Below are 24,952 nucleotides of genomic sequence, written 5' to 3' on the forward strand. Positions count from 1 at the left end.
TATCAGGTATATTACTGTTAAATTGCGTTTTAAAAAAATCCTTAAAAAGAGTATTCTGTATTATTATTATAATTTTAGCTTGAGTTTTGTCTCTGTATATTGCTAGGGCTCAGAAAGACAAGCAAAAACTGGAGCTACTGGACAGCGCCTGAAGGAAGCTACAAAAATCAATCTTTCACTTTCCACCCTTGGTAATGTAATTTCTGCCTTGGTTGATGGAAAAAGCACACATGTGCCTTATCGTAACTCTAAATTGACTCGTCTTCTTCAGGATTCTTTAGGAGGAAACTCAAAAACCATGATGGTAAGACTTCATTTGTGGTATCGTTAACATCCAGCAAATATAAGATTCTAACTTGTCCATAAGTAATATAAAAAACATTTTTAAAATTGACTATTATGGACTGGGGCTATAGCTCAGTGGTAGAGCACTTACTTCTCACATGTGAGACACTGGGTTCAACCTCAGCATCATAAAAAAATAAATACATAAAAAAGGATATATTCATTTATAAAAATTAACTATTTTACTTCTTTGATTTTTGATTATCACTTGGAAACCCATATAATTGACACTTTCTTTTTTAAGAAGGTCAAAGTGCCTATGTACTTCAGACGTCTATTCTGATATATTTGTAGTTGTACTATTAATTAATGGTAGTGTAAAATGATTTGCATTTCTAATTCAACAGTGTGCGAATATTGGGCCAGCAGATTATAATTATGATGAAACTATTAGTACATTACGGTACGCCAACCGTGCTAAGAATATTAAAAATAAAGCTAGAATTAATGAAGATCCAAAGGATGCTCTGCTTCGCCAGTTTCAGAAAGAAATAGAAGAACTGAAGAAAAAGCTGGAAGAAGGTAAATTCTTTGAATAATATAAATCTTAATTTTGGCTAAAAGTATGTTGGTTAACGGAGAAGCATTCTAACAGAAATCACCTATTAAACTTTTTTGAGCTTTTAACATTAATATTTAAAAGAATATTTCTGAAAAACAATTGATACTTAGCATTTTCAATTAAGTATAAATTATATAACATTTGTATTTTTTTAAATTAAAGCTGTCATCTTTATTCCCATGACCTTTTGTAAATTTCTTATGTTTACTTATTAAATAATAAATTTTTATCTATGTATAGAAGCACATTCTACTGTGTGTGTATTGTGAAAGTTCTGGCTTTGTGATTGGTATCACTATTATTTTTTTAAGATTTTTTTTCACAATACCTTTATTCTATTTATTTTTTTTTATGTGGTGCTGAGGATGGAACCCAGGGCCTCACACTTGCTAGGCAAGTGCTCTACCACCGAGCTACAGCCCCAGTCCTCTCACTATTGTTAAGGAAAGATAGTAGTTGTTTTGCTATCAATAAAAGCGCATTGCATAGCCTTAAAATATGCTTTCATACTCAAATTTGAATGTGAGAGGGGAAATATTTTTTTCTTTCTTTCTTTCTTTCTTTTTTTTTTTTAAAGCACGGGATTGAACCCAGGGGTGCTTTACCACTGATCTGTAGTCCCAGCCTTTTTTATTTTTTATTTTGAGACAGGATCTCACTGAGTTGCTTAGGGTCTCACTGAGTTGCTAAGGGTAGCCTTGAACTTGTGATCCTCCTGCCTCAGCCTCAGATGCTAGAGTTACAGGTATGTGTCACTGCACCTGGCTGGAAATTATTTTCTAACATGATAATGCAAAATGGTTGGGAAATTTAAAGATCTTATTCATCTCAGTCATCATTAAGTACCTAGTCACTCCCTGCACCTTCATTGTTAGGGACAAATAGGTCCTTCTTATTGGCAAGGAACTCCTCTGTGTATCACGTAAATAGAGGGCTTAGAAACTGCACTTGTGCAGCCTTTGGGAAGGAAACTAGTTCCATCACAGGTGAAATTTAGAGATGCTAACCCCATCACATATGTTTGGAGAAGGTGCTAATTCAATCAACTAGAGTAAGATAATTGAGAAAAAGCAATGAGTGAACTAATGAAATCTGGTGTTTTAAATGTGACCACTAGGTGGTATTTATAGCCACTATGCTTTAAAAAGTTTAAATTTCTTGGTTATGTTGATTTTCAGTGCATACCTTTATTTTGCTGTCTTTATTTTTAACATTATTAGGAGGCAAAAATATATGAAACATAAAATGTATCATTTTAACCAGTTTAGTGGCATTAAATACATTCATATTGTTGTGCAAACTATTATTACTCTTCATCTCCAGAACTTTTTTATCATCCCATATACAGAAATTTTGTATCCATTAAATACTAATTCTCCATTCCTTTCTCCCCCAAGTCCCTGGGGACCACTGTACTACTTTCTATGAATTTGACCATTCTAGGTACCTTAGATATGTAAAATCATACAGTATTTTGTAGATTTCCTATGTCTACTTGTTAAATAATGATTTTTTAATCTAAGTTTAATTTTTATGTAAGTTTATTCACTTAGCATAATACCTCAAGATTCATCCATGTTTGTAGCATGTCACAATTTATTTTCTTTTTAAGGCTGAAAAGTATTCCAATGTGTGTGCATGTATGTATGTACACACACACACACACACACACACACACACACTGCACTTTGTTTATCAATTTATCTATTGGTGGATATTTGGATTGCTTTCATCTTTTGGCCTGTGTGACTTACTTTGTGTTCATGGATGCAGACAGTCCTTGTTTTAAATGTTTTGGGTATAAAACAACAGTAGAATTGCTGGATCATATGGTGTTACTATTTTTAGCACATTTTATTTTATTTGCTCCAAACTTTTGTTTTTATAACTTAGTTAATAGAGTTGATCATATAAACAATAAAACGTAGGCAAAAGCATTAAAGTAATTTTTAAACTTTTTATTTTAAAATTATTTTTAGACTTACAGAAAATTTATGTAGTACAGAGTTTCTATGATACCCTTCATTACCCTTATCCAGCTACCTAATGTTAACATCTGTCACAGTACCATTATTGAAACCAGGAAATTTACATCAGTACAATCTCACCAACTAATCTATATGCTGTTTCAAATTTTGCCAGTTATCTTTCCAATGCCTCCTTTTTTTTCTTATTTTAGTCTATGACTCAATCTAGGATCACACACAATAATTTTATTAGTCTATATTTTTTTTCTGTCTTTTAAATCTCCTCCAATTGCCTTAGTACCTTTTGTTTTTCAAAATCTTGACACTTCAGTAGTAGGAATATGGCTCAGTGGTAGAGCATGTGTCCAGCATGTTCAAAGCCCTGGGTTTGATTCTCAGCACTGCAAAAGAAAAAGAAAATGAAGAATCTTGACTTTCCTGAAGAGTGCTGGTCCTGAATGTTTAGATTGTCCTTTAATTTGGACTAGTCTGCAGTTCTCTTATAGTTACTCTGAAGCCTCCTCCACTGTAAACCTACTATTTTTTTCATTTGCAATTAATATGTATCTTGTGGGGAGATACTTTGAGACTCTGCAAATATCCTGTTTCTCCTACTAAGAGATAGTAGGAAAAAATAAGTACCTTATTCCTGATTTTAGCATGTATCAGTGGTTCTTGCCTGTGACTATAATTCTGTTGCATTTGTTCAATGATGATTTTTCTATTCTCATCATTCATTTTGTTTAGTGTTTGGAATTCTATTACTAGGAAAAGGAATCTCCATTTATTTATTCAAATTTTTATTTTATTTAGCCTGTGTGTTACAATCCAGTATTTTATCATTTATTATGTTGCTCATATTCTCACAGTTTTGACTATTAGGTGCTCTAGTGGGATAGTTCCTATATTCTTTCAGGGTGTTCTCATCAAGTTATTTTTAGACACCTGCTTGTTTTTCTGGTCCTTCAAGATAATGTTTTAGGCTCATTTTGTATCTTCCCTACCATAATCTTAAAATACATTTCTCCCTGGTTCCTTTTATTGGAGAATGGTATATAGAATGGGACACTATGTATGATCATTGCTGATAAGGCATCATTGTTTCTAGTCTCAAAGAATAAAATATTTTAAATGATTTCTTTACCTAAGACACTATTCTCTTTCCAGCCTTTATTTATAAGTATATAATCTAGTTGCAATTTGTATGTATTTTACTTTTTTCCCCCAATTACCTTTGCTTTCTTAAAAACTTCATGTATGGACAATGATGTCTTTAAATAACTAATTTGAAGTTAATTTAGTGCTTCTCTGTATTACTATTTAATGGTTCCATTTTATTGACTTTTTGTCTTTAAGAGAATATGTAGTTAACATTATCTTTGTACAGATAAAGCTGTCTTTGAAATTTTTGTGTGATATAATCCTAGATATGGGATCACTGTGTTAACTGACAGTTTTGTGGTTCAAAAAATATACAGATTGAATTATTTGAAATCTTAAGCAGGAAACAAGGAGAAGATACTCCCCAAAGAGATCACATTTTAAAAGACTGAACTAATAATTCTAACACATAATCTTTTGTATATGTTTAGAACTCTATTTAAAATAATTATTTGAATTTTTAAATGGGTCAGATTTTAACTTTTTTAGGAACTTTGGAAAAATAAAGTCTCTGTGTACATCTTAGCTATTTCTGAGATTAGCACAACTGATATACTATCTAGGAGCACTGAAACATTTAAATTTATATTTTGAGCCAGGCATAGTGATACACTCCTGTAATTCTAGCTATTCAAGAGGCTAAGGCAGGAAGATCACAAACTTGAAGCCAGCTTGGGCAACTTATTGAGACCCTATCTTCAAATTAAAAATTAAGAGGGCTGGGGTGTAACTCGGTGATAGAGCACCCCTGCCCAGGTTCAATCCCAGTACTGCAAAAAGTCTAAAAAGTATATTTGAGTAAAAAAAAAGCTTAATGAAGAAAATTGGTATAAGTATTTCTGAAATAACAAATGACTTGTACAGACTAAAATCATTGCATTAAATTTCTATCCAAGGAGAAGAAATATCAGGCTCTGATATCAGTGGGTCAGAGGAGGAAGAGGATGAAGAGGGTGAGGTTGGAGAAGATGGAGAGAAAAGGAAAAAGAGAAGGGGTAAGTTCTGTTAAGTATTCTAATTGGTAGAAATAATTAGGATTGCTACCTAATAATGCTTTCACATTTCTAAGACAACAGAGTGCATGCCTTCTATTTTGCTTTTATAGTTATGGTAACAATTAGAATAGAGGATGTATGCCATATACCTAGTTAACTTTGCATTGTTTTTTTCTCCACTAATCTGTTCTTAGCTTACTCAGAATAGTTTGGATTTTTTTTTTGAATTGTAAAACTATGAGAGTGGATATAACATTTTGAAATTTTAGGTAGAGTTTTGATTTTACGTGAGGACTTGGATCTGTTAGGAACCTACATATTTTAATAAATTAGGAAAATGTGGAGTTTTTCCTCAAGTAAGGTTAATCTTTAGAATTCATTAGATTTTTAAATAACAAATTTGTTTAAGTATTGTATTTTAAAATCTAATTCCTTTTCTTTATAATATGTGCTCATTCTCACCCCAATGTGGGGCATATGTTATCATGTGTGAATTAAGACTTTGTCATGCTAAGATTATAGATAACATGCAAAAGAGATGGACATATTATAATGGCCTGCATTTCAAGCCTATTTATCCTAAATATTTATTTCAGAACTCTCTTCCATTAGTGTGGATCATTGTTTTCCAGCTGGTGCATATTTTGCTTGTCTTATTTAAATGATGTTGCTGAAAATAAACCCATCACTTTTTGATCAGGAGTCCCAAATTTAAAAACTGTAAGATTGTATAAATTCAGAAGAGAGGAAAAGCATGATTTAGAGCAAGAGTTGGTAAAATACAACCTGCTGGCCAAGTCTAGCCCATATCTGTTTTGTAAATAATATGTTATTAAAACAACTATGTTCATTTGTTTACATATGTTCTGTGGCTGCTTTCACATGGCTTATGGCCTATAAATACATATTATTTGTCCTTTTGCAGAAAATGTTTGCCAAACCCTGACTTAGAGAAATGTATTTTTTGTTCATATCTAGTTTTTTTTTTAACAAAATGAACTGTTGTTTAGAAAGCTATAAAGCATATAATAGATTTATTAAGAATAAAACTTTATGTAGAAAAATGCCACTATTTAATATATTAAAATATTTAATGATAATATGCCTTCCAGCCTTAGAAATTTAAATTTTTTCAGTGAGCCTTTTCAATTTTGCTGTCATACCTTAAACATAAATATTTATATTTGATAGTTTGATGCCATGAGGGGAGAGAGGGAAATTGGTGACAGACCTATAATGTTAGTTGAATTTGACTTTAAGTTTTAAAACTTCCTTTAACTTACAACCTAAATAATTTAAATAGACTTAAATGTCACCAAATAACATATTTTTTATTCTTGTCATTTCAACATGCAGTGTTTTAAATGAGTAATAAAATTTGCACACAGTGAATCTTAAATACAGTTTCTAATCCCCCCATATGGCTTTGGGAAGTAGAGAACATTGGATAGACTACTACCAAAACTGGTTTTAAGGGAAACTAAGTTTTGATTCTTTAATACAAAGCTTGTTTGTCCTTTAAAATTCTTTCTCTGGAACTGAATTTTTCTCTATATGTGTGTTCATATTCCTGTTTTTTTCTTTCTTTGGTTGGCGTTGGGCTCATTTCTTTGTCTTCCAGGCAGTAGCAGCAGCAGTAGTTCAGACTCCACATGTTCTGTCATAGAGAAACCTCTGGATAAGTTCTTGACTAGTGAGTGGTAGCTCTTAAATTCTCTAACAGAGCTTTGGCTTCTCCATAACCCATGGGCTTCATTTGAGCAATGCTGCACCGCTCCCTGTCATTATTTGGAGAATACATGTTGGACTTCTCAGTAGAACAAAGCATGTTGATGATCCCCCATGCCCCTTCATTGCTTCCAGTTAACCATAATTGTTAAAACATATGCTTTAGCTTATGTTTGAGACAATGGAAGAGAGATTCATGCTTTTGCAGTTGAGATAATGTAAAGAGAGCTAGTAAGCTGTATAAAAGAAAAATTCTTATGGTTGTTTTTTTATGTTTCATTATAAATGTTTACTCTTGGTCAGTATAAGGGACATGTAACAACAAATCCTGAATTTCTAAAAGTACCAATTACATTTGGCAGTATACCAGTACCCATTATAACATGTCATACAGTTATAAAAATTTTACACTTTGGTGTCCTATTCTTAGCAGTAGCTTAAGATTAAAGACTCTCAAATAAAGAAAAATGGAGTGTTTCAAGCAAATAAAAATAAATTGAGTGGTATTTTATTTCAAATGGACTTTATCTCCATTTCTAATTACCTGATAGGTTTTAAGAATTTTTCTATGATGTGATTAAATAATTAAGAACCACATGAAGTTTACTCAGGATCTGTCTAGACTTATTTCAGACTTTTTCTTAAACTTTAATTAAGTTGAAAAGTATTATTTAATTTTATCTATTCATATTTTATTCTCAGAAGGGAGATGATACCTTCTTATACCAGCTTGCAGCTTACTGTCTTTTTAAAGCATTATCTATATTCTTACCTTTCCCAAACTAATAACAAAATAATTGCTTATTGTTCTTATGCATTTAGCTTTTTAGAGGAAGAATCCAAGAATAGCAAAAATCTATCTATTGACGATTCTTAAGCAATTTACCAAAATGATTCACTTCAGAGGATAATTTGAAAAAAATACATGATGTTGCTTTAGAGACCATATAAAGGTTAATTTTGTTTTATAAACTGAAATATGAGAAATATCTGAGTAGGAAACATTGCATTTTTTCTAATGCAAAACTTATCTTTGTTCTTAAAGAATAGTTACATGAACTTACAGTGTGAAATGAGTTGTACTTTGTTCAATTCAAGAAGTTTTCATTGCTATTTGCATACTTAGCACATAAAATATGTTGTTGTTGTAACATGGGTAGGTTGGTGAAGTGGAGAGATAATTGTCCCAAGCATGTGGTTGCTGTGTGTAACTTGTTATGTATGTACCCTCCCTTTATAAAACCTGAGTGGCCTTTTTTTTTTTAGGTGTCCCTTGCTTGAATCATCAGTTATCATTTACTTCTATAATCTACTAATAGGTTGAATGTAAGTTTGTTACTATACAGGTGTACTCCATTTTATATACTAAATTTTTTCCTCTGAAAACATTGCTTATAAATCAAGTTGGAAAACAGTTTATTGTGAACTTGCTGTCTTTAAAAATTCTTCATAAAATTTTTTTGTCAAATAGTGAAAATTATAAACTTTTATCTCTTGTTGATTCAGGGTTTTGAGTTGGATTTTCTTAAAATGGGGCACATCTGTAATGGATCTTTGTACTAGGAGACACATTGAATTGGGAAATTTTGGAAATGGACAATGTGAATTTTGTTACTTTCAACTTATTAATTTTAAAAATTGGCTTAATCTTCTGCTTTGTTCTTTTAGAATTTCCCAGGTCTTAACAGGTTCCCAATTCTTTGTCTACCATTTAACATAACCACATGATGCTGAATTGTTACATTTGCAGGAATTTGGGAGTCAGTGTGAGCTCTTTGAGTTGTAATCTTAGAGTAAAGTAATCTTCTCCTTGCTTAAATTGTATCTCTCATTATATTCAATATGCTTTCTTTTTACATGGGCTCTTATTTCCGTTTTGATAATGATTTGATTTATATCTCTACTTATACTGTAAATGCTATTATACATTTTTTTGTTTTACAAAGGAAATAATGTTTTCCTTTTTTTCTTCCTCATCTCTGTGCATATGCTTCCTGTCTACGATTTGCTTACCACTTCTTATTGCAAGATCAAGCAGGTTGGTGTGATTGATTTGCACTCCACTTAGTAGTTATTTATCTTATAAAGAACTTTGTTAATTAAATAGCATTTTTTAATTTAATATTTTTTTGCAAGGTAAGTATCCATTTTTTTGTATTCAAAAACTCTTTCAACTTCAACTTAAAAAAAAAAAAAAACACTTGGGAGACTAAGGCAGGAGGATCACAGGTTCAAGGCTAGCCTTAGCAACCTTAGTTGAGTCCCTAAACAACTTAGCAAAACCTGTATCAAAATGAAAAAAAAAAAGTACTGAGGATGTAGCTCAGCACTATGGGTTTCAAGCCCAGATACCAAAAACAAAATAAAACTTTCTTTTTTCCTAAATTCTTAAAGTCACATTTTAGAAATACAATTATAAATGATTTCACAAACATTTTCCATTCTTTTCTTTCAAAGCCAAGAATAAAGTGCCTGTGAGCTATGCTGGTGGGTGTACTCATTTAATAATATGAATTGAATTCAGTTAATACTTCCCTGAAGTTCTTCCCCTCAGACTTTCCTTGCCAGTTCACCATCACAGTTTTGGTTAGAACACATGACAAAGTGCAACTGGAAAATGTTACTAGTTCTGTTTGTCTTAATTAAATACTCTTTATTCTGGCATTATTAAAATACCTGAAATTTTGTGCTGAAATTTTATCATGTAATATTAGAAACTATGTTGTTATGGGGTGGTAGTTGTTGTTTTTTTAATTAACTGGCTTTGTTTATAAGAGGCTATGTGTGTATGTTGTTAGGGATCAAACCCAGGGCCTTACCAATGCTAAGCAAGTGCTTTACTTCCCAGCCTTACTCCCTTACCCTTTAAAAAAGTCTTTTAAAATATTTGTAGTTAGAAGAATCAAAGTTCTTACTTAACAGTGATGGTGACGAGGGGAGATCACCTCTGTGCTCCTAGATACCAGGCTCTTGCCCCTGGTATCCACCTTCCCCCAGACTAAAGCACCTTAACCCTAACCCAGGAGTCCACAGACCAGCCCCCTGGAGGCTAAACCTTGTTTGTATCATAAAGAACAGGGTAAAAATAAATTAATTAATTTTAAAAGTACATGTAAAAGTGACTATTAGTAATGCCTCATTTTAAAATGACTGGTTAGGAGAGTTGGAACATAGTCAAAGTTAGCTTAAAGTATTATTTGAAGAAATATAATGATTTATCAAAGTGATTCTGGCTAGACTAACATGGTAAATATCAGACTTTTGAAATTGATTCTAGCTATACTGATTATATATGCATGGTCATCTTCATGAAAATGTTACAAGAGCAGCACAGTAGTGTTTTTTGCTACGAAAGCATCACTTTGAAAAACATTACCACATGATTTTTACTAATATAATTCAGGCATAGTATTAATTCATCAAGAGGCATGCATTTTTATATTTCTACATATTCAATCTTTTATTTTTTCACCACTTTATAGGTTTTGAAACTATTTGTATTTGTTTTGTTTTGTTTGGATTAAAACCAGTGGTGCTTTACCACTGAGCTACATCCCCAGTCAGGGTCTCACTGAGTTGCTGAGGCTGACTTTGAGCTTGAACTTGTGATCCTTCTGCCTCAGCCTCCCAAGTAGCTGGGATTACCTGTGTGCCACCAGGCCTTGTAAAAACTATTTTTAACTATTAATGAAGACAATTAGAATCCTAAAGGCCTAAAAATATTCATGTTCATATGTCAAGCATCCATGTCTTCATACCTGTGTTGTTTTGCTTTTAACATATTTGCCATTTTTTCTTTAAATATTTGTAATTCTGAGGTGGAGAGGAAGTTACAGGTTTTTAAATGCACACACCTAAATTTATCTTTTGTCTCTCAAATTTCTGAGAAATTGTATTACTTATGGGAAATTCTTTCTAAGTATTCATTGAGAAAAGGAGTTAAATTATTTTTAAAAGTTATTTTTTAACCATATAACCCAGAAGGTATCACACAGGGGACTGTGATAAACAAGCCAACAGATTCAAGTCCACATCCTGACTTTTGGAATGCAATGAATCACACCATACCAAAGCATGTAGATCAGTGCTTTTATTTTAATTTGTTTTGTGGCTTAGATTTTGCTTTGAACTTACAGATCTGTAGAAATGAAGGATATTGTATTTTAAACCCTTGTTTGTTTGTTTTTAATATAATTTTGGCCTGAAGAGTTAAATGAAGCCTATGAATGATTCTTCCTCTCATGGTTCTTCAAAGGATATATTCAGATATATGTTACCATCATAATTATATTCAGTTTTTTTTCCTCATTATTAGTGAAGGGGTTGGATTGGGGTAAAGGCATTAACAATTTATAAACTCTTCTGGTTTACCCTTTTCTTCTACAGTCCTTTGGGAAGGAAGTTAAGAATGACAAAGCTTTCAGGAGAGCCTCAGATCAATTCTGTGAAAAGTTTGATTGGTTTTTCTGAAGGAACATATGATTCTGAGAAATAGTTGCCAGAAATGAATTGTCATTGATTCAGTTCCATAACCATTTTAGTAAGCTAGTTTTTATTTTCTTTTTGATTTTTCATATGAATTTCATGATTTTTGAAATTCATCAGTAAACTTTCATTGAATACCTATTATATATATATATAAAACACTTTTAGACATTATAATCAAAATGATCAACTGGAAGTTATGTTTCAGCTTTATTATTTGGTAGTATTTCTGCTTATATTTGACACTTATTTAATCTGAGTTAGGGAGATTTAGGATCCTGAGTTTGACATAGTAATGAGCATTTTAGTTGCTCATTTAGGATCTGATGATAATCATAACAGCTAATCAGCTGTAAAATACTATGTAACTTGTATAATTATTATAGAATTTTTTCCTTTAGAAATATACTATGTGGTAGAAAATACTTTCTAATAATTTTATTAAACAAAAGTTTTAGAAAAACCCTGAATAATAAATTTTTAAAACTCTCAAGAATAAATTAAAATCTACCTGATACAAATTCTGATATTTTTATCTGTATTTTATATCTATATGTGTCTTTAATTTATGTTATTTGGGAGACAGTTTTTGAGAAGCCACTTGTGATTGTACTTTATTATCAGGAGAAAGAAACTGAAGAATCATTTTGCTTTCTTTTTTATCCTGTATGTATTGTTTGGGGACACAGAAATTTTTGCTATTTTATTTGGCTTTCCTATTACTCTTTCTTTCCCTATTTTCAGCCCATCTGTTTTGCTTCTCTTTAACCTACTTTTGTTCTTAGATATCATTGTACATTTGAACAACAATTTGAATTTAGCAGTGAATTAAAAAGTTCTTCTAGGACTGGAGTTGTGGCTCAGTCGTAGAGCACTTGCCTGGCATGTGTGAGGCCCTCCCTGGGTTTGATCCTCAGTATCACATATAAATAAATAAAGTGAAAAATCCATTGGCAACTAAAAAATATTTTTAAAAAATAAAAGTTTTTCTAGAACATAAATGGAAATGAGTGATACTATCAATTTGATTTTCTTAAAATGTTGATATTTTGTATTATTGAGGAGTCTAGTCAGTTCTGTATCAAAGATAATTTACTTGTCTGAAACACTCACTTGTTTTAGTGACTGTTGCAATTAAATGACTCAAATAGGTAAAAAGAAAGTTTCTCCAGATAAGATGGTTGAAATGCAAGCAAAAATTGATGAGGAGAGAAAAGCACTTGAAACAAAGCTTGACATGGAAGAAGAAGAAAGAAACAAGGCTAGAGCTGAATTAGAGAAGCGGGAAAAAGATCTTCTTAAAGCTCAGTGAGTTTTATTGAATTGAGATGAATTCATGATTTAAATTTCTAATAGTTTTCATAAGATATATGAGCAGGAAAATTGAATAGTAACTAAAAGCTTGATTGTTGTTTCAAGTATAGCTGTTCTGAGGTAGAAAATGCCATGTATGTGATATATTTCTAAAGATTAAATCTGTTTCAATTATTTAATCTCTGTGGGAGGAAAAATATTGGTGAGTTTGAATTAAAGGTTAATGAATTAAAACTACACAGAGGTATAGTTTCATAGAGATGTTATATAATTATTTTTTAATTTTGAAATTGTACACCTAAAATTCTTATCAAATTTTGGGAAATGCCATTATTAGAACAGTAGCTGATCAGTGAATTTAGAGTATTCTCATTTGAATCAATAGACAAGAGCATCAATCTTTGCTGGAAAAATTATCTGCTCTGGAGAAGAAAGTAATTGTTGGTGGTGTTGATTTATTGGCCAAAGCTGAGGAACAAGAAAAACTACTTGAAGAATCTAACATGGAGCTGGAAGAAAGGAGGAAAAGAGCAGAGCAGCTTCGCAGAGAACTTGAGGAAAAAGAGGTGATGTGACTTTTTGCTTTAAGTTTAATATTCGTTGCCTAAGTTATTTATCTTTTAATATCTATAATCTTAATAAAATTTTGAAACAGGGTGTATGTTGGGGGGTTCTAGGGATTGAACCAGAGTGCTGAGCTACATGTCCAGCCCTTTTTATTTTTTATTTTGAGATGGGCGGGCCTCACTAAGTTGCCTGAATTGACCTTGAACTTGTGATCTTTCTGCCTTAGCCTCCTAAATAACTGGGAGACAGGCACTAAAAGCAGATATATGGTTTATTTTGAAGATAATAGTCACTAACTTTTTAAAATAATTTAAATTTGTGTCTTAAAATGATTCTGAAGTTTACCAATTTTTATCATAGCAAGAACGCTTAGATATTGAAGAAAAATATACCAGTTTACAAGAGGAAGCACAGGGAAAGACCAAGAAATTAAAGAAAGTTTGGACTATGCTGATGGCTGCAAAGTCAGAGGTTGGTTTCTTAGAATGATCTACAAATATAGTTCTGAATTTTTAAAAAATATTTATTGTTATTAATGTTGTTGGTGGACCTTTATTTTATTTATTTTTTTATGTTTGGTGCTGAGAATCGAACCTAATGCCTCACACATGCTAGGCAAGTGCTCTATCACTAAGCCACAGCCCCAGCCCTAGTTCTGAATTTTTAAGGAAGAAATTCCTTTATTAAGAATGCATACGTAATCATAACATGAACTTACAGTTTTAAAGAAATAAATAAAATACTTTGCCTTTATGTGCAATTTTTAGTTTTAGCTATCAAACTAATTTTTCCCCAATTTTGACTAATAAGTTGACATAGTGATAGTGTCAGTCTATTTTATTTTTATAAAAGAACTGCATAAGGTCTGACAAGCCAATGTCCTATGTCAGAGGAACTTTTGTACTCAAAATCTTATTTATTTATAATATTTTTATGGATTTTCTGTTAGATGGCAGATCTCCAACAAGAACATCAGAGGGAAATTGAAGGCCTACTGGAAAACATTCGGCAACTTAGCCGGGAGCTTCGACTTCAAATGCTTATTATTGATAACTTCATACCTCAGGACTATCAGGTAAGCAGGAAGTTCTCTAATCTAGATGTTAGTCACTGGACTGAGGTTAAAAAAAGGAAATGAAATTTGTAATTTAATTTAATTTAGCTATTATCTATAAAAGTTTCTTGAACAATGCCAGTTAACTTCGGTTAACTTCCCTTAATATCTAAATATCTAATTAAGGTTCCCTTAATATGTAAGTATCTAAGAATTTCTCTTTCATTTGGAGAATTCAGATTCATGTAAATGCAATCAGAATCAAAGTATAGGTCCAGTAAATAGAACCCCTAGGCTATTTTGCCTTATTTATGGATGTTAATTTTTGTGTGTCTGGTTGGTAAAATGAACATACATGAAATTTATCATTTTAACCATCCTTAATGTGTACAGATCAGCAATGTTAAGAATATTCATATTGTTGTGCAGCCATCATCACCATTCATCTCCAAATGTATGATAATTCTTAGTCAAGTATAATTTAAAAGTCTTATCCTCTTTTTCATAACCAAAAATTCTCTTTCCAATTCATTTTAATCAACTTTGTAACATGATTTTCTTAAAAATCTGTTTTGAATTCCCAATATTTGTCTGAAAATAAGCCTTAGTACTTTTTCCTTTGGACCTCAGGTGTATGAAATTAATACTGGATACATAGCCCACTCTTTTTATTTGTCCTTGGATGGTCTGCTTTAATTTAGTTAGTTATTTTGTAGTGAATTCATCACCCAAAACAAAAGCTAGGACCTTGACAGTAACCTACTTTTAACCAAATGGTTTCCCACACTCTTCCATCCATGCTTCTTCCAACCAAATGTACCCATCATTCTGATTCCTGTGTTCTCATTCTCTTGACATATGTATATATGTAAATGTATACACACACACACACACACAATAGTGTACACATACAGTATAACATATTTGTGTGTGTGTGAGATTGTGTGTTTGGTGCTGAGAATGACACCTAGGGCCTCATACATGCTCAGCAAGTGCTGTACCACTGAATAATAATATCCCCAGCCCTATTTTTATATAGTTTAATAGTTCCTACACATGTTCCTAAGAATTTATATTTTAAAACTTAATAGAAATAGTATCATGTAATATAATATCTTGAAACTTTTGTCACTTAAGCGACTGACTACTATTTTTCAATAATTTAAATGCTATTAAATATTAAAAATGAACTGTCCTTCACTTTTAAAAGGAAATGATTGAAAACTATGTACACTGGAATGAAGACATAGGAGAATGGCAGCTAGTGAGTATTATCTTCATCCTTTCATGAAATAATGTGAACTACTTTTTCTCTGGACTAGAAATTGTGCTGGCTGCCATGAGGTGGGAAGTGGTCCAGAGGATGAATCAGATGAGAATTTAGTAGGGTATTTAAGATGGTTTTCTAATTAACTGTAACAGAGATCATGTGGTAGAAATGGCCTAGGTCAGGAGATATGGAACTGATTGACCTCTGGTTCCTTTTCTGTATCAACATTCAAATCATGTTTTACTAGTGAAACATCAGGATATCTCACAGTAGTTTGCCTAATTCACAGTACTAATTACTAATTAAGACATTTCTTCCCCACCCTTTCCTTTTTTGAGAAATGTGTTGCCTATACAGGAAATAACATGAGGAAGCAAACACCAGTACCTGATAAAAAGGAGAAAGATGTAAGAATACTTTTTTTAAAAAAATTACATATATTTCTTTATAGGAATGTGGGTCATTACAGTGTGCTATTAACCTGGTATCTGTTAATCAGCTCTGCTGAAAAGTGGGCTCCTCTAGGATGGAACGGTTATTAGGACAATTCTGCTCACTCTCAGGCTTATCCTGATGGCCAGCTTATTTCTGTCACAAGAATAATCTGGAGACACTCTTTGGAATCTTCTTTTCACCTCTCTAGTTCATGGGGATATGGTGAGAGACTAAAATGCATCTACCTTCCCTTTCAAAGCTTGTTCTAGTTCTAGGTCAACAAGAAGAGGAATAAGGTTTGGGGAAGTTAGTAACAGTTTTTCTTTATGTCTGAGGAAATTTATAATGTTTCAGATGTTCTAATTCACCAAACTTTGGTGAATACATTTCAGATATTGGTTTAGAAGAAGTCTTTAAATATTTATTTAGTTTTATCTTCTCTGGTTTTTTTTTGTTTTGTTTTGTTTTGTTTTTGCTAGGTATTTGTTCAGTATTTTACATCTTCCCCTAAATCTGGTTTAACTTTTTAAAGAGTATCTGGTTTAATTTTTCTTTCACTAGCCCTTTGAAGTAGATCTTTCCCATGTGTATCTTGCCTATACTGAGGAGAGTTTGCGTCAGTCTTTGATGAAATTAGAAAGGCCACGGACATCAAAGGGGAAAACAAGGCCAAAAACAGGGAGAAGGTAAGGACCATCCTTGAATCCAATAAAATGATTAATACACTTAGAGGAAACTAAAATTTATCTAGCACAATAAATATTTTAGTTGATAAGTTAAAAATCAAATTTCTTATGTTGTCACAATTTGAGCAAGTAAAATCTGACTAAAGAATTAAGGTATTCCAACTTCTTTAGCCCTCTAGAGTAATATAAGTTATTTTTAATCCACTTTGATCTTTCCAAATGTTTAATGAATCACTATCTTTTTTAATTGCTTAATTCTTACACTAGTTTTTCTAGCAAGATGTTAATTAATTTGCCTGGTTAGACTCCCAAATTACTGTATTCAGCTGGTTAGTTTTTCCTATCATAAACACAACCCCAAGAACTTTTATTTCCTCTATCATAATGGAATCTTTGATCATCTTACCCACTTCTTTGGACACTACAAGTATGATAGTAAGATAGTTGGTTATGACCATGGTAATGTTCATGTATTATCACATAAGCCCAAGGAAATCAGTCCTGGGCTGGAGTTTGTTCTCCATTTTTCCTATATCAAGTATTGTGCAGCCTGTTTAGGCTAATTGCATCGGAGCTCCTGAAATTGTAGCAGATAACGAGCTTCTTTTTTTTCTTGATTTCATGTACTTTTCTATAATAGATGAAGTTGTGTGTTTTTAATTTTTTTTATTATACAATCTCATAGACATAACCTAATACTTTTAAACTTGAGGTAACAGAACTAGTGGTAGGGAAATCAGTTACACATTTAAAGTGTACAAATTTTTGCATTCTTCAGCATTTAGATAAGCAGTTTAAAAACTTTCATGTGCCCACCGAAGACACACATGCAATATTAAGGAATGAAGCAAATCAGTTCTAAGAAACACAAATTCTTTTAGATCTTTTATTTTTCCACTTTTACTAGAAATATTTTCCTCTTAACTCTGCAGTTACTAGGAAATATGACACTACAAGTATGATGGTAAGATAGTTGGTCCTGGCATAGTAGAAAGTAGCTAGTGGAGGGGACTGGGGCAAGCTGGAGAGCTGTGCTTTTAAAAGTTCCTAATTAGTTGTGGGAATAGAGGGCCCGTTGTTTCTGGATCTTCTCTTTTCTAAGGAGAAGCAAGAAATTCAGATTACTTACATGAGATCCCTCAGTTTTTAGTTACTTTTTTATTTTGTAGACCTAAAACATCAAATTTGATGAGCTGTTTGGATATGGCTTCCATAACGTTCATTTTTCAATATGTACCTTTTTTTTTTTTTTTTTTTTTTAAGCTTAGCTTTAGGTTAAACTGAAAAAAACAGTGTGGGCTAACATTATGTGAGCCAAAGTCAGCATCTTTGTATACCAGAAATATCCTGTTTTATCATAAAAATTGTAGATAGCCATAAATCTAGGCAAATATATACAATAAATGGTTCATCAATATTATATTACATGATATGTTCAATGTGATAGTCCTCATTAGAAATACATAATTCATTGTGCTGGGCTTAATTGCATAAATAGTACAATAATATAGCATTTCCATCAGTCCCTACATAGGTATCTGTGAGTTGTTGCTTAAGATGATTTGTGTCTGATTCTTACACAATCCACCTATGCCATTAGCATAGCCCAAAAGAGATTAGCAAGAGATTCCAAACTGGAGCGTGCAACCTACTTGACGTGGCCACATTGTCTAGTCCAGTTTTGGACACCAGCATCTCCCCAATCTCTCACTACCCTGTATACTGGGGTGTGATGTCAGCCAATTTCCAGACTCTGTAGCCACCCCATTATTTTTCTACTACATGTTGTAAAGTGTTTGCATTTTTGTCTTTTTAAAAGCATTCATGTTTTCTTTTTTCTTCAAACAGAAAGCGTTCTGCAAAGCCTGAGACAGTAATTGATTCTTTACTTCAGTAAATGTTATAGAATCAAAGTTACAATAAAAATTAGTGATGTTCCTATGCCTGGACAAATCTTTAATTAAAACACTGAAGACTTCTGTGTAATTTCAAATAATGAAAACTATCATGATATAAGACTTGGAAACAATGATTTGCATAATTTTTAAACATATACATTAAGTTAACATATTAAAATTGTACAATTGGTGATTGTTCAGGTTGTTATACTACTCTTGAACTGTACTGTACCAGAAAGTTGGGGGAGCAGTTCATGCTATAGAGTTGCAATTTGATGTAATGTAAGTCTGTTAGCTATTTACCCAACTACTCTATATTTAGATAAATAATTTCAAAGTACAGGGGAAAAAAAATGTCCTGTTTTGCATGTAGAAAGTAGCAGGTTGAATTACCCCATATTGTGCTGCTATATGTGAATGTTGGGCTGCACATGTAAGAAATGACTCCGTCCTAACACCAACCCTGTTGGCCTGTTCATATATATTTTATTTTTTATATTAATATTCATTGAATTTAAGTATGAATGACTGATCTTATTTATGTTCTGTAGAAAATTTTGTAATTCAATGGTCCTCACAAGTATACGTTTTGAAACCAAATATTGAAAATATATTTCATTTCGATCTCTTCTGACCTTTTTTGCTACTTTGAGTTCAATTAAATACACTTTTTTTGTTGTTCTGGCTTCATCTTCTCTTGAAACATTGAATTGTACAAACATAAAGGAGTATCTTTGCCTGTATTGTCTATTTTTTAAAAATTCTCTCTGAAGTGTGATTTGGGTATGCTTTCCCTTGTATAAGTTTTAAATTTTGATGGAAATTACCTATATCCCAACGAAAAGGGCTTTTATTTTCCAGAAAATGCAACTAAGACAGAAAAATCTTTTTGAATCCTTGACCTTTAAAACATTTTATTTTTCCAAGTGTTGTGGTACACACCTGTAATCTCAATGACTCAGGAGGCTGCAGCAAAAGGATCATAAGTTTGAGGCCAGCTTCAGCAACCTAGCAAGACCCTGTCACAAAATATTAAAAAGTAAATAAAAAGAGCTGGGGAGGTAGCTCAGTAGTAGAGTGCCCCTGGATTAGATCCCAGTACCGCAAAACAAAAACTAAACACCACTTTATTATTTTTTAAAATAATTTATAAAAGAAAATATTTTCTAAATTTCTTCTATTGATATGCCCAGTTGGACCATATTCCTCTCAATATAAAAATTATATTTATTCATTTCATAGTAATCTAAGAAATAGATAATTTGTTTTTGGTTGGCTACTTAACAAAATTTTAATTTTTTTTTTGTAAAAGTTTTCTATTCTTAAACCACTTAGTCTTCTGTTCTGTGAGTTTTAAAATTTCATAATCACCCCTGACACGTGTTAGTTGCAAAGGTTTTGAGACTTCTCAAGTTAGGATTTATTAAATTAACATTATTTAAATAAGTTTGATTAAACATTAGTTTACTAATTATACTGGGGTGTTAGAGTTCTGTTAGAGTGGTAGTAAGTGGAGGTAGAATACTGGTGAGGTGGTAGTAAAAATGTGTCCATATGTTTGAAGTACTTTCTGGAAGTGGAGTCCTGAATGTCCTGTGTGGTATTTGCTAGGTAATTAGAACTGCATTTCACTTGGCAGCATTTTCTTTGTACTGTGTGTGAGAGTTAGAAGTATATAACTTTGCTCCGAGGGGCATTGTTTAGGTACTGTGAAGACTTGAGGTGAGTATGTCTTGTCAAGACTTTATGTGAGTAGAATATCTTGGAAATTGTAAAATGTTTTTGATGATGCACACTTAACTTTAGTAATTAGTCTACAGATATCTTTACCTGTAGGAAAAAAGTGACCAATGCTCTTTCTTTTTAAAAGTCCATGTTTCTAGCCTTCAACAGTTTATTTAATAGGAAAGGAATACCTTTTGAATTAAGCTGAAAACATTATAGAAATTTAAGCCACAGTATGTAAAATATTTTTTTCTATCCCACCCCAACACAAGAACAAAAAGAAATCTATGAAGTGTCAAATGTTGAGAAATTCTTGAGCAGCCTGCTTTAGCAATTTATTAAAAAAAGAATTAATTCTAGAACTGATTCTGCCAGATGGACATTAAATATTCAAATATACAAAAATTAGATATTCAAGCCAGGTCTGAATATCCATTTGAATATATAGGACACTGACTTCAGAGCTATTCATTTAGCTCCAGTCACAGTAGTTCTGTTTTTTTCACATTTACTGTGTTTTATTTCACAAATGAAATATTTTATAAATTCAGTGTTAATTTCCTAAAATAATATACACCAACAAAATTTGCTCATTATTTGAAGTAAATGTGCAGATTTAAAATGTCACAAATATATAATAGGTTATTGAATAAATATTCTCTTTCCCTTTAATTTAAAAAGCAATATTTATTTATTAAAAGGGGCCTTGCTACCATGTTTTGTTTAAGTATGTTCTTCAGTAAACCTTGTAATTATATATATATAGATAGTTGTAATTTAAAATATAATGGTATTCCCCATTTGTGCTTAGATTCTTGTGAAGTGTAAGATTCCTTAAGGGGGGTGGCGGACTTCTGCATCTACACATTTGTTGCACAAGTAAGAACTCATTTGACAAGCTATTTCATGTACTTTTTAGAAAAAGAAGAATTTTTTCTTCAAAAAATTTAACATTACTTTGGGGGAAGGAAGTGTTATAATATCATCTGTAACATGTTTTTAAAATTATTATAGCTTGGGGATTTTGTTTTTGCTTCTTTTTTAGTCTGTTTTTAATATCTTTCCCCTTAATTCCTTTTTTAAAATTAGAACATAAGTAATTATACAGTATATAGTCATTATGTAGTGGCACTTGTGTTCCCCTTAATTTTTAAGGAAAGTCCCTCTCTTTCCTACAGGGCTGTGAATTAAGGAATGGGTAGAGTTTACATTTAAGCACGCCAGTGTCTGCCCAATTTCTTAATGTATGCATTTATTTTCCTTTTTAACTTTTCTTTTTTCGTAAAATAATACAAGAAAACATAGATCTTTTCTAGTGCCTTTGAACTTAACTTTAGTGTAATTTAAATCCTTAATAACTTCAATAGCATTACTAACAATACTGTATACTGGCCAAAATTACAAATTGTACAAGTTTGTTGTGTTAAATTTAAAAGCCACACTTTCATGGTATTTCATGTATAAATTGTATTTGTTCAAGTTGTATATATCACTATTGTATGTACACATGCAGCATGGTTAGATAAGAAATAAAATCTTTTACCTTTATAAAGCCTGTAGTGATGGCCTTTTTTTCTGAACTACTTTTGTGTTTACTTTGAGCCTGACATTAATGAGCAGTTTCTTTGTGCTTAACATCTCAATTTTGTGTAGTTAAAAGAGTCCTGTGTTTTTAATTTCACACCCAGAAATTCTTAATGTTGTGGGTCTTTTAAACAGAAATCATTATGAAACAACTTTGGAAGAAATTTTTTGGGGGGAGGAATACTGGGGTTGAACTCAGGGGCACTTGGCCACTGAACCACATGCCCAGCCCTATTTTGTATTTTATTTAGGGGCAGGGTCTCTCTGAGTTGCTTAGCGTCTTGCTTTTGCTGAGGCTGGCTTTGAACTCGTGATCCTTCCTTCTGCCTCAGCCTCCTGAGCCACTGGGACTATAGGAATATGCCACCACGCCTGGCAGAAGTATTTTTAAATGTACTTTTTCTCATTGATAAAATTTCCTTTTCACCAAAAATATTTTAGCCAATTTGTGTTATCCTTTTCATTAGGTTTTGGAGAACAAAAGCCAGTTCTTAGGTCATAACGTAAAGAAACGTGTATGTAGAAAGTATCCCATGGAAAGTCAGGGGCAATGTTGCCTGCTGGTAACAAGACCATGATCTCATTTCAAAACTCTTCATAAGCTTAGAGCATCTCCAAAATAATCATAGTTCTTGGATTATATTCAATCACATGTTCTTTTGACAAACACCAATTACTAGGCACTGTGCCAGGCAGCTATCAGAAATTCAAAGTGGGTCTGGAGAAATTTTGGATTTGTGGACTAGTTTCAAAGGAGCACTTTTTTTTTTTTTTTTTTTGGTACCTGGTATTGAACTCAAGGGCGCTTAACCACTGAGCCACATCCCCATCCCTTTTTTGTGTTTTATTTAGAGACAGGGTCTCACTGAATTGTTTAGAGCCTCATTAAGTTGTTAAGGCTGGCTTAGAATTCGTGATCCTCTGCCTCAGACTCCTGAGCCTCCCATGGCTAGTATCAAAGGATTTTTTAAAGTGTACTTTTTTTTGCATGTAGAGGAGGAGATTCCTCTGGCCTCTCTAGAGCTTGCTCTCTTTCTTTTCACAGTGACCAGCTTATATAAAACTCCTAGATGCATGCAGAACATGACAATAAATTAAAAGCTTTCCATGGCCTTAGCAAGGTAAAAAGTAGGGCCACCTTTGCAGCTTTGCCCCTCCCCTCAATTTCAGAGCTTCACGCAATACCACGAAGGTGCTCCTTTCTGCAACTGTCAGTTTTGTTAGGCGGTGGCTGAGCACATTGTCCATCATGTCATCTCATTAAATCTCTAAAAGCTAAGTATTAGGTAAAAGCAAGAATTAGGTAAAATGATGAGAATTTTGCTTTGCCTGATGGGACAATAAAATTTGGTAGCCTCTTGTACCATCTGTGTGACTCTGGATCATCACTTCTACTCCCTTTCTACTTCTACTCCCCTAATAACATTTTTGTTATTTTTCTGCTCTAATCTTTTTCAATAAGTCATTTTGAATCCAACTATCAAACAAGTATATCCAAATAAATGAAGACCACAGCCTTTGTCTTATGCGAACAGTTAGCACAGCTCTGAAGCCCCAGCCTGAATTCAAAGGGAGCTGGAGCAGCCTCCAAACACACTTGTTACAATATTAGCTGAATATCTTGTTCTTAAGCTCTTTCATTTGCAAAGCAAATCAGGTATTCGTTCTTCCTTCGGAAGTTGAACAAATGTGTGGGAAAATGATTATGAAGAGGCTACTTCAAAAAGAACCTGTTTCCTCTCAGCATTTATCTTGGGCTTCCTGTGACCCAATCTTCATGTTACTTCTATCAACGTTATCAGAACATCAGATTGCCTTACCCAAACACGTTTATGGCTCTGACTACAGAATATGACAGATCAGACATTCTTCCACACCTGTTCCCCTCCCCCATCCCTTTTTAAAGGGCTGGGGAAATTTTAGTTTGTAATCAAAGGCTCTTATTTCTCCAATTGTACAAAAGAATTTAACTGGGACTTTACAAACTGAATAAAATTTCTCAGGGTCGATACGTATCTTAGCAAGAGGATATTGCTTAATCCAATCCAAAAGTGCCAGAGTCATTACAGAAACTGTGTATTGCCTTACAAACTGTGTTTTGCCTTACAAGTATGTATTGCCTTGATTTCTGCTTAAAAGTTGTCCTCTTTTTAATGTGTCTCTTCTGCTTTGGCCCATTATGTTGTACATGTACATCTCCTCTTTACTTATTAGGCACCTGCCCTATGCTGAGTAGAATGTCTTTGGGAACACAGGAATGCCAGCCTTTGCAAAACTCAGCCTCCCTCAGAGGGCAGGTGGCCTCAAAACTGGAGAATGAACACATTGAGGGCTGAGGTAAAGGAAGGTGAATGTTCAGTGTTCTTCTCTGGCAGCTAGCTGAGACTCTTGGCAGAGGCAGAGGAAAACCAAAGTCAGAGTCCATGGCATGGACAGATCCAAAACAAAGTCCCTGTGGCATTTTTATTAGAGGATAGCATTTCTAATTGTGACTCAAGAATATTTCAGGGAGACATGTAGTTATAGATATGAGCCCGATGGTTTTTTTCATTCATTCATTCAATAAATACTTACTGCCAGACTTCAGAGATGAATACTTCCTGGGCCAAAGGTAGAGGTAGCCTAGTCAGGGGTGGAGTTTGGTCTTTGCTGTCACAGACTGCACAGACAAGAGGTTTGTCCCATTGAGCAGGCACTGGCTGCCACTAAGTTGCCTAAGTAACTACTCAAATGCCATCTTAATCCAATTTGTCTTCACTCACTCTTTTAAAAATGTGTCTCCTTGATTCGTATTCTTGGTAAATTTAAAGTCATTGTTGGATGTTTAAATCCAGATTCCAGGACTTCCTGTCCGGAAGTAAATAGGAATGTTAGTTACACCTTGACCATCCAAGTTCATCTTATCACAGCCCTGGCTCAAGCGCACGTGTCCTTTCTGTGGCCTATTCTAATTCTTTCTTTTTGACAGCTTCTCCTTTATCATCCTGGCCTCATACCCAAAGTGTAACCCACAATTCATATCCTGTGGCAGACTACAGCTCACATTAGCCATTGAATGCAAATGAGCCTCAATCAAAGGAGAAAGGAAATTAAAATTTTCAGCGTGTATCTTCTCCGATTGGCCTTACAAGCCTCCATGACTCTCTCTGTTACTTATTGCCCTTGGCATGCTGGTA

The 24,952-nt window shown here is 32.9% G+C and overlaps 1 protein-coding gene across 5 annotated transcripts in view; it reads left to right on the forward strand.

Annotated features, from left to right (window-relative positions):
• Kif3a (kinesin family member 3A) overlaps nucleotides 1–24,952 on the forward strand; it is a 62,697-nt gene that overhangs the window by 22,522 nt on the left and 15,223 nt on the right. For 2 of the 5 annotated variants that reach the window (XR_013439278.1, XM_078050824.1), the window contains exons 7-18: nucleotides 107–304; nucleotides 693–867; nucleotides 4,932–5,030; nucleotides 6,652–6,723; nucleotides 8,788–8,796; nucleotides 12,395–12,551; nucleotides 12,943–13,123; nucleotides 13,485–13,595; nucleotides 14,074–14,199; nucleotides 15,389–15,442; nucleotides 15,787–15,855; nucleotides 16,445–16,569. Coding sequence is in view for 4 of the 5 variants with exons in the window: in XM_078050824.1 (XP_077906950.1) it covers nucleotides 107–304; nucleotides 693–867; nucleotides 4,932–5,030; nucleotides 6,652–6,723; nucleotides 8,788–8,796; nucleotides 12,395–12,551; nucleotides 12,943–13,123; nucleotides 13,485–13,595; nucleotides 14,074–14,199; nucleotides 15,389–15,442; nucleotides 15,787–15,855; nucleotides 16,445–16,569 (1,376 nt within the window). In the remaining variant the exon portion in view is untranslated. Of the gene's footprint in view, nucleotides 1–106; nucleotides 305–692; nucleotides 868–4,931; nucleotides 5,031–6,651; nucleotides 6,724–8,787; nucleotides 8,797–12,394; nucleotides 12,552–12,942; nucleotides 13,124–13,484; nucleotides 13,596–14,073; nucleotides 14,200–15,388; nucleotides 15,443–15,786; nucleotides 15,856–16,444; nucleotides 16,570–18,417; nucleotides 21,745–24,952 lie in introns of those variants that run through there. The other 3 variants (XM_005335773.5, XM_040271847.2, XM_021733587.3) reach the window with 3 other exon arrangements.

This window comes from Ictidomys tridecemlineatus, chromosome 1, assembly GCF_052094955.1.
Source record: "Ictidomys tridecemlineatus isolate mIctTri1 chromosome 1, mIctTri1.hap1, whole genome shotgun sequence".
NCBI lineage: Eukaryota > Metazoa > Chordata > Mammalia > Rodentia > Sciuridae > Ictidomys > Ictidomys tridecemlineatus.